This window comes from Moschus berezovskii, chromosome 19 (genome assembly GCF_049115385.1).
Source record: "Moschus berezovskii isolate FMDL1 chromosome 19, NW_MosBer_1.0, whole genome shotgun sequence".
NCBI lineage: Eukaryota > Metazoa > Chordata > Mammalia > Artiodactyla > Moschidae > Moschus > Moschus berezovskii.
The window spans coordinates 74,468,366-74,481,164 of NC_142478.1; the positions used below are offsets into that span (position 1 = coordinate 74,468,366).

Below are 12,799 nucleotides of genomic sequence, written 5' to 3' on the forward strand. Positions count from 1 at the left end.
TCAGAGTCTCGGTTTCTTCCAATTAGAGGCGGCTCCTGACTGCCAAGGGCAACCCTGCAGGGCGCCACCTCGGGCTCTCCAGAGGCCAGGGAGGCACAAGGCCTCCTGGAAAAACAGGTAGAGCTGGAATTCCCTCAGGGACAAGACGCTGAGTGACAGGCAGGCAGGGGTGGGAAAGGACCCAGCTCACGTCTCCCAGGGCCGAAACGATTCAGAGCCGGGCTGCCTCACTGTGTGCCCCCCGACCCCTGCCTCGGTGCCCCTGAGCGTCAAGCGGGGAAGAACACGGGGCACCGGAGGCGGGGTGCGTGGGTCCAGGGCGGGGGGATCCCCCGGAGCCCACGGGGGCGAAGGGGCCGCCTCACCTGCACCTGGCCCTTGCCCACGATCCGGTCAGAGGTCTCCCCGCCGTCCTCCCTGGTGAGCCTGGTCTTGTGGTAACACTTCTCGTAGCACAGGATCCTCAGGGTCTGCGAACCCTCCAGCTCGATCTCAAACTCCTGCGCCCCGGAGAGAGGAGGAAAGCCCCCAGGTTACCAGGCGGGCTGCACAGAGGGGCGGTCAGCGCTGCCAGCCTAAGGGGCCCCTGAACCGCAGCCCCTTCCTGCACAGACAGCTCCCCTGAGGCCCCGTGGCGAGACCCTCCCCACTGTCGGCCCCCGATGCAGACCCTTGGCAGCCGCTGCCCCAAGAACATCACACCACCGGCTAGTCTGGGAGCTTCCGGGAGCTCCGGGCACCTCTCACGCCTAACCCAAGCTCCGGGAGTCAGCATCTCGCACAGGGTGGTCCCCAAACCACCTATAGCAGAGGCCCCGGGGAGGCTGGTTACAAATGTGGAGCCGCGGTGGGCTCTGGGGATGTGTCTCTGGAGGCCCACTGATCACGACCAGCGCCCACCAGGTGGGTGCACTGGGGGGCTGGGGTCGGGGGACACGGAAGAGCCCTGTCCTTTCCACTCAGCTTTTCTGCAGGCCTCAAGCTGCTCCGAGGACAGTCTACTTGAAAGGAGAAAAGAAACATCAACCCAGGGAGGCGCCCCAGGCGAGGCGAGAGAGGGACCTGGGAGGAGAGGTTCTCTGCAGACTCTCAGCGTGTCTGCCACAGGGTGTGTGGGGCCTGCTTCCTCCTCCGTCACCCCCACAACACTTCGGGAAATCCTGTGTTTCCCAGCAGGGGTTTTGCCGGCATGGGTTCTTGGTGGGGAACCTGGGGTCGGGAGAGCAGGTGTTTCTGAGCCTGAGTGGGGGCAGTGGGGACGGTGTGTGTGCGGGAACCTAGGAGAACCGAGATGAGCCACACATGCAACCCGGGTGGCAGGCTGCCCTGAAGGCCCTCAGCCCAAGCTCGATCTCCGCAGCCCCCTCGGCGGTGTCACGCCCTGCTGGATGGGTCCGCCTGACTCTGACACGCCCCGGACAGCCCTTAGTGAGTGGGCGCGCGGAGTTCTAACAACCAGGCGGGTCCGGTGGCTCCCCGGGCCCCCGGCCTGAGGGAACCGTGTGGCACGTCCAACTGTCACGAAAGTGATGCTGGGAGAAGACCAGGGTCCTCGCCAGCCCAGTGAGGCACCCCCCGTCCCCGCCCCAGGAGCAGAGCCCCAGCTTCTGGGCACCAGGAGTGTCACGGCACCCAAGGCTCATTCCAATTTCCGAGCAAAAACACCATGGAAACCTCCCAGATAAATACTCGGCAACAACAGGGGACTTAATGGTAAGAAGCCCTTCGAAGCTCTTTTTCCAGACACTCTGCCAGCAAAACAAGTGTCTCTGTCACTGGCGGGGTCGGGTGGGGGGGGGGGTATTGGTGTGCAGGCGAATTCTCAGGAACACGGAGATAAAATCTCCTGGCCCGCCTGCTCCCCCGGGAGATTCCCGGAACGGCTGCTGGCACGGAGGCGGGTGGGGAAGCCCTCGGGGGGGAACACCCCGCGGATGCCCAGAGGGGCCTCACCTCGTTCCAGTTGGGCTCAGCTGTGTCCCTGTAGACACGCGTCTTGGCTTTGTTTACAAAGTAGCCGAAGGAATCCACCTCCAGGGTGCAGTACAGACCTGCGGGGGGGGGGGGGGGGGCGAGGCACAGGAGAGTGGGACTGACCACATGGCCCTTTGTCACCCATATTTCTCATAAAAGCAGGTGTTTTCTAAATCATAAAAAAAACAGTCTTGGGTTTTTTTTTTTTTGTAGTGTTGTGACGCCTGTGGGATCTCAGGACCGCAACTCAGGACGGAACCGGTGTCCCCCAACCCCCGCCCCCCGCAGAGGAAGGGCCAAATCCTGATCTCTGAACCACCGGGAAAAGGTCTCGGTTTTCTTCCTAAAACAAGGCACCAAAGCAGTGCTGTCAAGACAGTCTCACGTCACAAGACTGCAGCTAGAAGCCTGCGCCTGTCACGACATTCACTCCCCTGCTCACGGACAGGAGCTCGGCGCTAGGACAGCAGTGGTGTAGGGCCACGGAGGGGACCCGGTTCATCGGCATACTAATGAGGTTCTGCGGGCAAGAGTACCGGAGTGGGTAGCCTTTCCCTTCTCCAGCGGATCTTTCCCAACCCAGGGATCGAACCTGGGTCTCCTGCATCGCAGGCAGATTCTTTACTGTCTGAGCCCCCAGGGAAGCCCTATTAATAAAGTTACTATAGGGCAAAGCGAAATGTGTATCTGAATAAGTATTCACACTTATTCAAATCTAGTTACAGTTTTAACTTATCCAACAGAAATGGTGTTGCTTCCTTTAAAAAACGGCTCTACTGAGGGATGAATGATTGTCCCTTCACGGTCAGCCACTGTGAGTGTCCAGTTGGGCGCCTTTGGGTGAGTTTACAGAGTTCTGCAGGCATCACTGCCATCCAATCTCAGTGCATTTCCGTCACTCCTAAAAGATCTCTTCAGCCCATTTTTCCCACTCAACCACAAATCGATGAATCTGCTTTCTCCGTCTATCCCAATCTTCTGCTCATTTTTAAAGACTGGGCTGTCTCAGGCATGGCACTGGAAGCCTTCTCGATACATTCTGGCTACAAAGCCCTGAGCACATCCACCCAGCCTGGAAACAGCTTCTCTTCCGGGGCTCACCAGGGACTCACGTTCAGTTTGGCAGCAACGGCAGCACGGCCAGCATGAAGGGTGGCTGCCCCGCGCCCCCTCCAAGGGGCCCTAAGAGCTTGGGGGCCAGGCTGGCGGGCGAGTGTGCGCGGAGCCTGCGCCACAACGCAACCAACCCTCACCACTCCAGAGTGCCTGGGACAGGTGGCCCCGAGGGGAAGGATTAAAAGGGTATCCCTTCGGCACATCAGAGCAGCAAAACCTCCCCCGGACCAGGGTCAGGGTGCCAGCCCTCAGCCTCCTGGAGACCTAGGCTGCATTTTATTGTTGTTCAAGTCGCTCAGTCGTGTCTGACTCTCCGCGACCCCATGAATCACAGCACGCCAGGCCTCCCTGTCCATCACCAACTCCCGGAGTTCACTCAGACTCATGTCCACAGAGTTGGTGATGCCATCCAGCCATCTCATCCTCTGTCGTCCCCTTCTCCTCCTGCCTTCAATCTTTCCCAGCATCAGGGTCTTTTCCAATGAGTCAGTTCTTCACATGAGGTGGCCCAAGTATTGTAGTTTCAGCTTCAGCATCAGTCCTTCCGATGAATATTCAGGACTGATTTCCTTCTCTGTAGCAAAACCTGACCTCTACAATTGCATGACCCACCTGCAGGGGCAGCTCCCAGAGTCTGAAGAGCCACGCATGGGCAAGCGCAAGGTCCACCCCGGAAGCGAGCACCACACCTCCGGGCGGGCAGCCACCTCCCTGGTCCCCACACCCTCCAGCTCGGGGTCCGGCCACCTTACTGTCCACACCAGCCACCTACTTGAACTCTGCTTAAAGCCGGAGGCAGAGTGGACGATGACGTTCAGGAACCCGTAGAGCCCAGGAGATTCGTCATCTGTGGGAGAGACAGAGAGGTGAGTGCCCGTCCTCCCAGGAGGGGCGGGCAGAGGCCGGGCTCTGCTTCAAGGGCCTCACAGGGGAGGGGCACTACGCGACTGTCGCTTGCTTAGCGGGGACAAGGCAACAGCGTGAGCAGAAACACATCGTTGTGGCCTCTGTACTCGGGGACCTTAGGATCGAGTCCTAAGTTCACAGCGTGGGCAGACCAGGGATGGAGACGAGACGTGACGGGTTCTCAGGACAGGAGAGCGGTCGGGGAGCACGTCACACGGATGAAGCGCACGGTGTGCAAAGCACGCTCTTGTGTGCAAGCGCATGTGGATGAGCGTGACAGTGAATGCAGGTGCAGCACGCCCACACGTGGGGGCGGGTGGGGGGACGGGGAGCAGGGCCAGACCCGGAGCACAGAGGGTCGGAGGGGCGGCTCGGGACTCGGCACCAAGCCTCCGGTCTCCTGAGTCACCCCAGCTTGTCCCGTCTCCAGGGAGAAGCCGACAGGGGCACACACAACTCCGGGCAAGGAGTTTCCCCAGCCCCAGGCCAGAGCCAACAGCAGAAAGGAACGGCGGCCTGGAGGGGGCGCGGCGGGGCGGGGGGCGGCTCACCTTCCTTGTTGATGGTCAGCGGGATGCTGTGGACGGTCTGGAGTTTGACACACGAGTTCGTCAGCATCTGCAGCTCCACGGATGTCAGCGAGAAGCTCTTGAAACCTGAGAAGGGGGCACAGGGGCGTCAGTCGGTGAGTCCACCGGCTCCTCGGAACCCCCGGGACCCCCTGGAGTGTTTTCTCTGACAACCCTCGCAGCGGGCCCTCAGCACACCTCGGTGAGGAGCCCACAGGGTCCACGTGCTCCCAGGGAGGAGCCACTAAGGGACAGGAGGGGCATGGCCCAGGGGGCCCGGGCTGGGCCCAGAGAGCGTGGAGGGAATCTTTGCAAGATGCTCACAAACACAGGGTTGCCTGCCACCTCGGCTCAGCCTTGTGGCAGTTGTGAGGGGTGACCTGGGGAAGCTTCCTGTGGGGTCTCCCCGGACACCCAGCGCAGCTCTGTCCCCTGCGTCCCCATCTCTCCACCAGGTGGGGGAACGGGGCTCACTTCTGAGCAGAGGACAGACGCTGTAAGTGGTCTGGGCCCCTGGTTACAACAGGACACCCGTGATGGGAACATGGGCGGGGTCCCAAGCACCGGCCATCAGGGCCACCAGGAACACCCTGTCCCCAGAGACGGTGGCCTTGGGGGGACAGGGCAGAGGTGTGTGGAGCCCCCCACCCACCCGGGATACTGGGCTCAGCCTGGCTCCCCCTGCAAGAGGCACACGCAGGAACCTCTCAGCAAGGACGGCTCGGGGATCCCAAGCCACGTGGTCGGGGGTGGCGGGGAGTGGAGAAGGGAAGCAGGCAGCCGCAGCCCCAGGTCCCGGGCAGGGTCTGCCCTCCAGCCCTGAAGGCAGCCAGGCAGCACAGGACAGCTATGAGCTGAACAGAGAGACCTGCTAACACAGGGGGAAGCGCCCAGAGAAGGGCCCGGCCTGAAGCGGGGTGGGCACCCTGTCCCGACAGCGGTCAAGCACAGGGGAGCAGGGCCAGCAGAGTGTGGCCACCCAGCTGGGCTCAGCCAAGGGCCCCATGGTGCCACCATCTGTTGGGGTGTGTGGCCGGGTTGGGGGCAGGCGAGTCAGGGGTGGGGGAGCCCTAGGGGCAGGCAGGGGTCAAGGCAGGAGACCCACGAGGCAGGTGGGGGTGGGGGAGTTCAGGGAAGGCCAAGGGAGCAGGAGGGGTTCACGGGGGCAGGTCAGAGGGCAGGCTGGCGGTGGGCAGTTACGGAGAGCAGGGGGTCCTTTCAGGACAGCCCCTCCTCAAGCATCTCCTGCGTCAGGGCTCCACGGCACACCTCACTTGGATGAGTTCCATGGCCCAGCCCACTGGGGAAAAGGTCAGAGACCGTAGTGCCAATGCCCTGAACCCACATCTGGAGCCCATGGCCCGGCCCGGGGGCCACTCACACTTCTTCTGCTGCTCCCGGATGTTTTCTCTCCACTCGGCCCGCTCGTAGTCGGAGGAGATCAGGAACGTGTAACTCTGCGGGCAGTAGGGAGAGCACACCCGTTATCGCCACCCCGCTGACCCGGCACCCAGCAGACCGGCTCGGTCCCGGCCACCACGTGCAGCCACCAGTGAACCCGCCCAGGGAACCCACAGCCCCGCGCTGCCGGCGTCAGAGCTGGGCGGGTAGCGGGGTGCGCTCGCAGCCCTGCTCCTGCACCCCCTGGCCACCTGGGTCAGGGCTACGCATCGCAGCACGGGGCCGCTGGGTCCCCAGCACGGATGTGACGAGGAGAAGGCTGATGCCCACCAGCCCGGGAGCCGACGCGGAGGCAGGGGCCCCCGCAGAGCCCCTCGGCAGGCACGTGATGCCCACAGAGAAAAGCCCTCAGGGTAGAAGTGAAGCAGCGACTGCGGCCCACGGGCTCCGAAGCTGCATCCTTGCCCTGAGAGCCTGTGAGCCCCAACCTTACGGAGACGCTCCTGGAGGCCCCGTCACCTCCCAGCTGTGGGGGTCCGGGCCAGAGCCCCAGAGAGGTGCGCCCTCGGGCCCGTGTGCCAGGCCGCACAAGTCTCTGGGGCCGAAGAGGGACCGCAGGCGGCCAGCGGGGGGCGTGGCGAGGGCGTGGTCTACAGGCGTGATCGGCGGGTAGGGCCGAGGCCGGCGGGGGGCGTGGCCAGCAGGCCGTGACTGGCGAGTGGGGGCGTGGCCTGTGGGCATGACCAGGCTAGCGTGTGGGCGGGACCTGCGGGTGGGCGGGGCCTGCGGGGCGGGGCCGGCAGCACCCACCTTCCCGTTGCGGCTGCACACGCGGAAGGCCATGTTCGGGGACATGAGGAGCAGCAGCGACTCCTGCTCCGAGAGCTTCTTCCTCAGCCTCTCGATGGCCTTGCTGCCCTTGTTCGCTCTCTGCGGGGAGAGGGTGCGGCCATGTGTCCAGCCCCGACCCAGCGCTGCCCACTCCTGCTCAGCCTGCCCGTGGGCCTGGGCCCTGGTCCGCAGAGGACAGCCAGCCGTGGACAGGGCCTCGGCCACCCCGTCCAGGCCAGGCCCGGGCTGCCAGACGTGCTCAGTCCACCCTCCTTGAGACAGTAAATCCTTCCTCTCACGGACCTCCCTTCTTTCACTTTCTCCAAACTTAGGACAACGTCCAGGGGCCTGTCGTGACCCTGAGGGCTCCTCCTTGCTCCCGGGTCTGCACATTTTGGCATCACGTCCCCTGGAAGTGAGGGGCGCTGGCAGGGAAAACCCTCCCTTCTCCCTGCCATGCACTGCCCTCCTGAAGCCTCTGTCCCAGGGGCACAGCCTGCCCACGCACAGAAGTGGACAGGACTCGACAGCCCTTGGGACACTCTGCCCCAGCCAGACAGACAGATGACCCAGAGTTCACGCCGGTCCAGGGCTCCCCATCCTCCAGGGTTTGTGGTGCAGGAGGGTGGGCAGGGGCAGGCGCGCCTGCCCCACAGCACCCACCACAGCAGCTGGTGTCCCTGGACATCAACCTTCTGAGGACCCACCCTGTCTTTGGCCACCACACAGTACCTACAGACCCTACAGCTTGGGGGCTCACCCTCGCTGTTCCCTCAGGGCACTGCTCCTCTCCAGAAACAACCAGGGGTCTGCTGGGTGCAGGTTAGACTCTCTGGAGGGGCCGCATCCCCCACCTGGGACTCGCTCCCCATCGGGGCAGATGTAACAGGGACAGTGGGGCAACCGCCTCCCGCCCCTGCCCGATCCTGGATGGCTCTGTGTCTGATGGGACACCCGGTGCTCCGAGCGCTCTTGGGGTCCCAGCAGGTCCCAGGGACCCGCAGTGGGTCAGAGGCCCAGCAGAACCTGCCCACTGGGAGGTGCAGAGCCAGCCTGGTTCCCCCCACCCATGCACCTTTTCTCTCTGGATGTCACTCTTGATCTGGGAGATCTTGATCTTCATGGCGTCCAGCTCCTCGTCCAACACCAGGGGGATGCTGGGCGCGGCCTCAGACTCGTCCACTGTCTGGAAGCTGAGGTCCGTGAGCGGGATGTACCACTTGCAGTCGTACTGCTGGGTTTTGCTGGGAGGTGGGGGGGCACGTTAACAGGCTGCCCACCTTCCTCCACTTAAATCACTGCTTTCCAGCCTGGGAGCCCTAAGGTCACGGCCACGACGTCTACCCGACCTTCAAACCCTGCCCGTGGTCCCAGAGACAGGCTGGGATGAGGTCACAGGCGGACACTGGCGACCCCGCCCCGGTGACCCCTGTGCAGGAGCACTGCTCACATGGAACACAGGCCCCAGGGGTCTGACATGCCCTCATCCACTCTCTCCTGACGCGGGAGACCACCTGGGCCACCAGTGACAGTCAGGACAGGACTGCAGACGCCCCCAGGGATGCAAATCCACCCACTGTATCCCCCTTTCCTTGACAGACTTGGAAACTGAAGCTTTCTTCCGATTAAATGCACTCAGCGTGGCGACGTCAGAGGGGCTGAAGAGCCCAGTTCAGTGACTTGTCTTTTCTTTCACTGTTGCCCCTGCACCCTTGGCGGTCTGATCCCTGAGGGGCTGGGTGGGGTCTGTAGGCCAGGGTTGAGAAGCCACTTAGAAGCCACCATGTTCTTGGCCATCAGCTGTTGATGTCGGCCAAGGGCCAGGGAGAGGCAGGCACCGTGCATGCCCCACCTGCAGCAGACCCTGCACCCCTGGACCTCTCTGGGGCATGACCTGACAGCCCCCCCGAAGTCACAGTCAGGCTCCCCTGTTCCTGTTAAGAGTCAACAGCCCAGTCACTCACGCTGACCCAGGACATCTACTAGTGATGACCTCTGACCGTGAACCTGGCACCAGTTGGAAACAGACTAGCTTAACAAGGGTGGCCTAGCCCACAGAGGGATGACCTCTGCAAGCTGACTGGCAAGAACACACGGTCTCTTTCTGTAGAGACCGCCAAGGGCGCCCCGGACCCTCCACTGGGCCGGGGGGCCACGCAGTCACTCACCCCCCACTCTGCTTCTTGAGCTTGGCGCAGAGCAGCAGGTCGGTGAAGAGGAAGACGTGCCGCAGCTTGCGGGCCCCCTCCACCAGCTCCACCACGAAGCTGTCCTTGAGTAGCTGCCGGTGCTGCAGGCAGGGCGAGAGGGGGAGGTCAGGGCAGGGGTCGGGGCCTCCGTCCCAGCGCCCCCTCAGCCTGCAAATGCCTCACACCCTCGCCCTCTGTCCATTAAAGTCCCCAGGCGCCCGGGGCACATGGCCTGTGGGGGAGGGTGCGTGGACAGGGTCCCGGCCGCTGGCGTGGAGGCTGGAGGGCATGGTGCAACCCGGGGGATGGAGAGTCCATCTGAGCAAGGGCCCGCCTGTGCCTCCCTCCCCAGGACAGCCCTGGAGACATGGGAGGGAGGCCGGCCCGAAGAGGGGACGATCTCGTGTGGGGACTGCCACCATGCCGGTGGGAAGGGCCCCGTGCTCAGCGTGGACAGCTGCCTAGTGAGCGGAGAGGGGCCGGGCTGGGAGGACTCTGAGAGGGGGGTGGTCACGCTCAGGGCCAGGCCCAGATCTGCGGGCATCAGAAGGCTGGGCAGGGGATCCCACATTCCAGTCCTTCTCAGGTCACAGCCCGCTGACGGACAGAAGCCCACACAGGGGTCACGTCTCTGATGCCGGCCCCGAGCCCTGAGGAGGCCTTGAACAGCAGAGGGACTTGAGGCACCAGTCCCCTGGCAAGCCCTGTGCCTCTGCCCTTGGGGCTTCACTGAAACACAAGGGTGGGTCTCCCCAACTCACACAGGTCCAGGGCATGTGGCGGCAGGTCGGTCACCCGCTGACAACCAGTAGCCACCATCTCGTCACCTGGACCAAGGCTGTCCCGTGCTGAGGACATGCTGTCCCTCGCACGCCCCAGGTCACTGGTCACTGGAGGCGGACCCCACCACACCCCGGGGGGGGGGCCTTGTGCCCATTTTACAGACAGGGAGCTCCACCACCCACCCCCGACAGTGCAGAAAGCAAGCAGGGAATCAGGGGTCCGTGCCCAGGAGGAGAGGGGCCCTGCCCACTCAGCCTCAGGGAAGGCCCCTCAGAAAGCACGATGCCCCTCCAGCCTGCGATGGCTGCGGGGGTTGTGGGACGGTGCAGAGTGTCAGGGCCACTCATCACACAGAACCGCAGAGCCGCCTCACCACGGCTGCCCCCGGCAGCTCCGGGCACCCGGCTCCAGCGCCACCTGCATCCTAGATTCTTCTTGGGGAGGCTGTGCCTCCCTGAACCCCCTGCCAGCGCTAGGCCAGAGCCCCCCCAGAAGCAAGTGCAGCCTGGGCCGGGCGGCCCACCAGGCCCACATCACCGTCAAGTAAGGCTGGGCTCACGGCAGCCCGCCAGGCTCTGGCACGGAGCGCGGATGGTTCACACGGGTGCTGCCCACGCCAACTGCAACGTATGTGCGAAGTCTGCCCGCGTGACAAGGCCACGACACGGGGTCACCGCCCTCCGCCTGCCCGCGCCCCCGGGGAGTGTGGGGGCGTGGGCACCTGACAGTGGGGTGTGTGCCGGGGCGGGGGGCAGGTCCCGGGACACTGCAGTCCTCAAGGAACAAACGGGGCAATGTTCCCTCGACAGGGACTTGGCAGAAGGTTCTCCAGCCCAGGAGGCAGGACCCGGGGACTTTCTGTGAGTTGGAGGGGGAACCGAAGGGGCTGAGCTTCTGGCCATTGCCAGCAGAGGGCGCCCGACCTCCAGCTCAGAGGCGGATTGTCCCCAGGGCCGCAGGGCCTGAAGGCAGGGGTCATCCGGGGTCCCGGCCCCGACAGAACCCCTGTGAACAGCCCCTCTCCCCGCCCCAGGCTCCACCTGCATCCTCCAGGGCCACCAGCATCAGTCCCGGCACCCGCCCCTCCGTGTCAGTGGATGCCGGCTCTGGGGGCGGTGGGGGGGCTCTGAGGGCCAGACTTAGCAGCCAGGCCCCTCCCCATTCACCCTGGGGGCCGCGACGGCCTGTGTGTCTGTGTGTGTCCCTGAGCAGGGCCGTGCCACTGTGTGTGTGTGTGTCCCCCTGGTGTGCGGGTGGTCCCCGTCTGCGTGAGTCCCCACGTGCCCACGGCCCGGTGCACGCGGTGGAGGGGGGGGTGCAGGGAAGGTGCCAAGGCTGTGGACTGGCGCCTCCTGCAAGACACATGGCCTCATCCTCAGGTGACCGCGTCCGCCGGGCCGGTCCTGAGTCCGCACCGCCCTTCTCTCCTCTCTCTGCAGTGGGGTTGCTGGCTCGGTGGCCTGGTTTCCCCAAGCCTCAGTGTCCTTCGAGTCGGGGACGAAAAGACCTCCCCGGTGGGCCACCGGCCCCGCTGTGCAGAGTCCTCTGGGGGCTGGGGCCCTGGTCCACAGTCTCCCCATCCCTAGGTCCCCCTGAGCCTCACACCACCTCTGCAGGGGAGACACCATCATCCCCATTTCCACAGACAAAGGGGTTACGTCGTGTGTCTCAGAGCAGCGCCTCTCTCGCCCAGGCCAGCCAGCCACCTCCGGGACAGCACGGCCCCTCGTAGGCCGTGTGAGAGCAGGAGGCAGCCCCCACCGGCCCCCCAGCGTGCCGCACCTGAGCTCCGCTTCCAGCCTCCGGAGCAGTGAGGAACCATCTGGGGCGGAAGCCCCTTGAGGCGACGGTGTTTCGTTACTGCCTGCCCCCAGCCCCAGCTGACAAGGACACGCACCCAAGGGAGCCGCTGGGAGGACAGACAGTGGCCACAGAGAGGACAGGAGGAGGTGCTGGAGGCCAGGACCGGGGTGGGCCCAGGAGAGGGCTCCGCTGAGTCACTGCACTCGGCAAAGGGAAACCCAGGACAGGCGTCCTTAAGACAGCAAGGGCTGGGGCAGCCCGGGAGGGGGCTCCCTGATCCATCAGTCACTGATCCGTCAGTCCTGTCTGCCCTGGACCGGCCAGGTGGCGAGGGCACAGGTGTGCGCCTGCCTTCATCCTGGTCTGGTGCTGATGGTTTAGTCGCTCAGCCGTGTCCGACTCTTTGTGACCCTGTGGACTATAGCCCCCCCAGGCTCCTCTGTCCGTGGGATTGCCCAGACAAGGATACTGGAGTGGGTGGCCATTTCCTTCTCCAGGGGATCTTCCCAACCAGGGATGGACCCCGTTTCTCCTGACTCGGCAGGGAGATTTCTTTGCCACCAGGGAAGCCTGCGTCCTGGTCCAGCCGCCACCTACGTCCCTCACTGTGCTCCCAGCAGATAGCCCTGAGCGGAGCGCCATGGCGAGGCAGATCACGACCTTTCAGGGTCACTGGCCCTCCTCCCCGCTTTCTGCGGCCGAGGCACCCACATGACTCCCCTCGAAGAGCAGACACCATGGGCCACCAGGGCCAGACGCAGGTGGGGGTGAGGTCGGGAGACAGGCGGAAGCCTGGCCCCCAAGGAGCCCCAGCCCCTCCACACTCTGTCCTGCTCAGGCGCCCCGGGACCCCAGCCGTGGTCCCAGGGGAAGGAGGCCTGTGACGAGAGATGCAGGAATGAGGGCCTGGCTGCCAACTGCAGGCGACACCTGACCAAAGGCAGCTGCTTCCAGCGATCGGAGGAGCAGGAAGGCTCGTCTCCTTGGGGATGCCCGCTGTAGTGGGAGGCATGGCACAGACTCAAGGCACCCTGAAGCCGCTTCCTGGGAGAGGAGACGGAGCCACAGGAAGGCTGTCTTGGCGGAAGAAACTCCCATATCTGCTGCGGTCGCATGAACTGGGGACCAAGGAGGCTGGGCACTCAGGCACGACTTCCCCAGAGGTTAGGAGCTTTGGGCCGAGAGCCGCTTGCTGGCCGCCCCGAGTGCCCAGCGGGTCAGTTTGGG

General features: G+C 64.3%; 1 protein-coding gene across 4 annotated transcripts in view; it reads right to left on the bottom strand.

Annotated features, from left to right (window-relative positions):
* Positions 1-12,799, bottom strand: part of BCR (BCR activator of RhoGEF and GTPase) — an 89,067-nt gene that overhangs the window by 12,817 nt on the left and 63,451 nt on the right. For all 4 annotated transcript variants that reach the window (XM_088828376.1, XM_055404848.2, XM_088828378.1 and 1 more), the window contains exons 9-16: positions 8,966-9,087; positions 7,873-8,041; positions 6,777-6,896; positions 5,947-6,022; positions 4,548-4,652; positions 3,863-3,937; positions 1,954-2,051; positions 366-500 (exon numbers count right to left, since the gene is read on the bottom strand). In XM_088828376.1, coding sequence (XP_088684502.1) covers positions 366-500; positions 1,954-2,051; positions 3,863-3,937; positions 4,548-4,652; positions 5,947-6,022; positions 6,777-6,896; positions 7,873-8,041; positions 8,966-9,087 — 900 coding nt within the window. The remainder of the gene's footprint in view (positions 1-365; positions 501-1,953; positions 2,052-3,862; positions 3,938-4,547; positions 4,653-5,946; positions 6,023-6,776; positions 6,897-7,872; positions 8,042-8,965; positions 9,088-12,799) is intronic.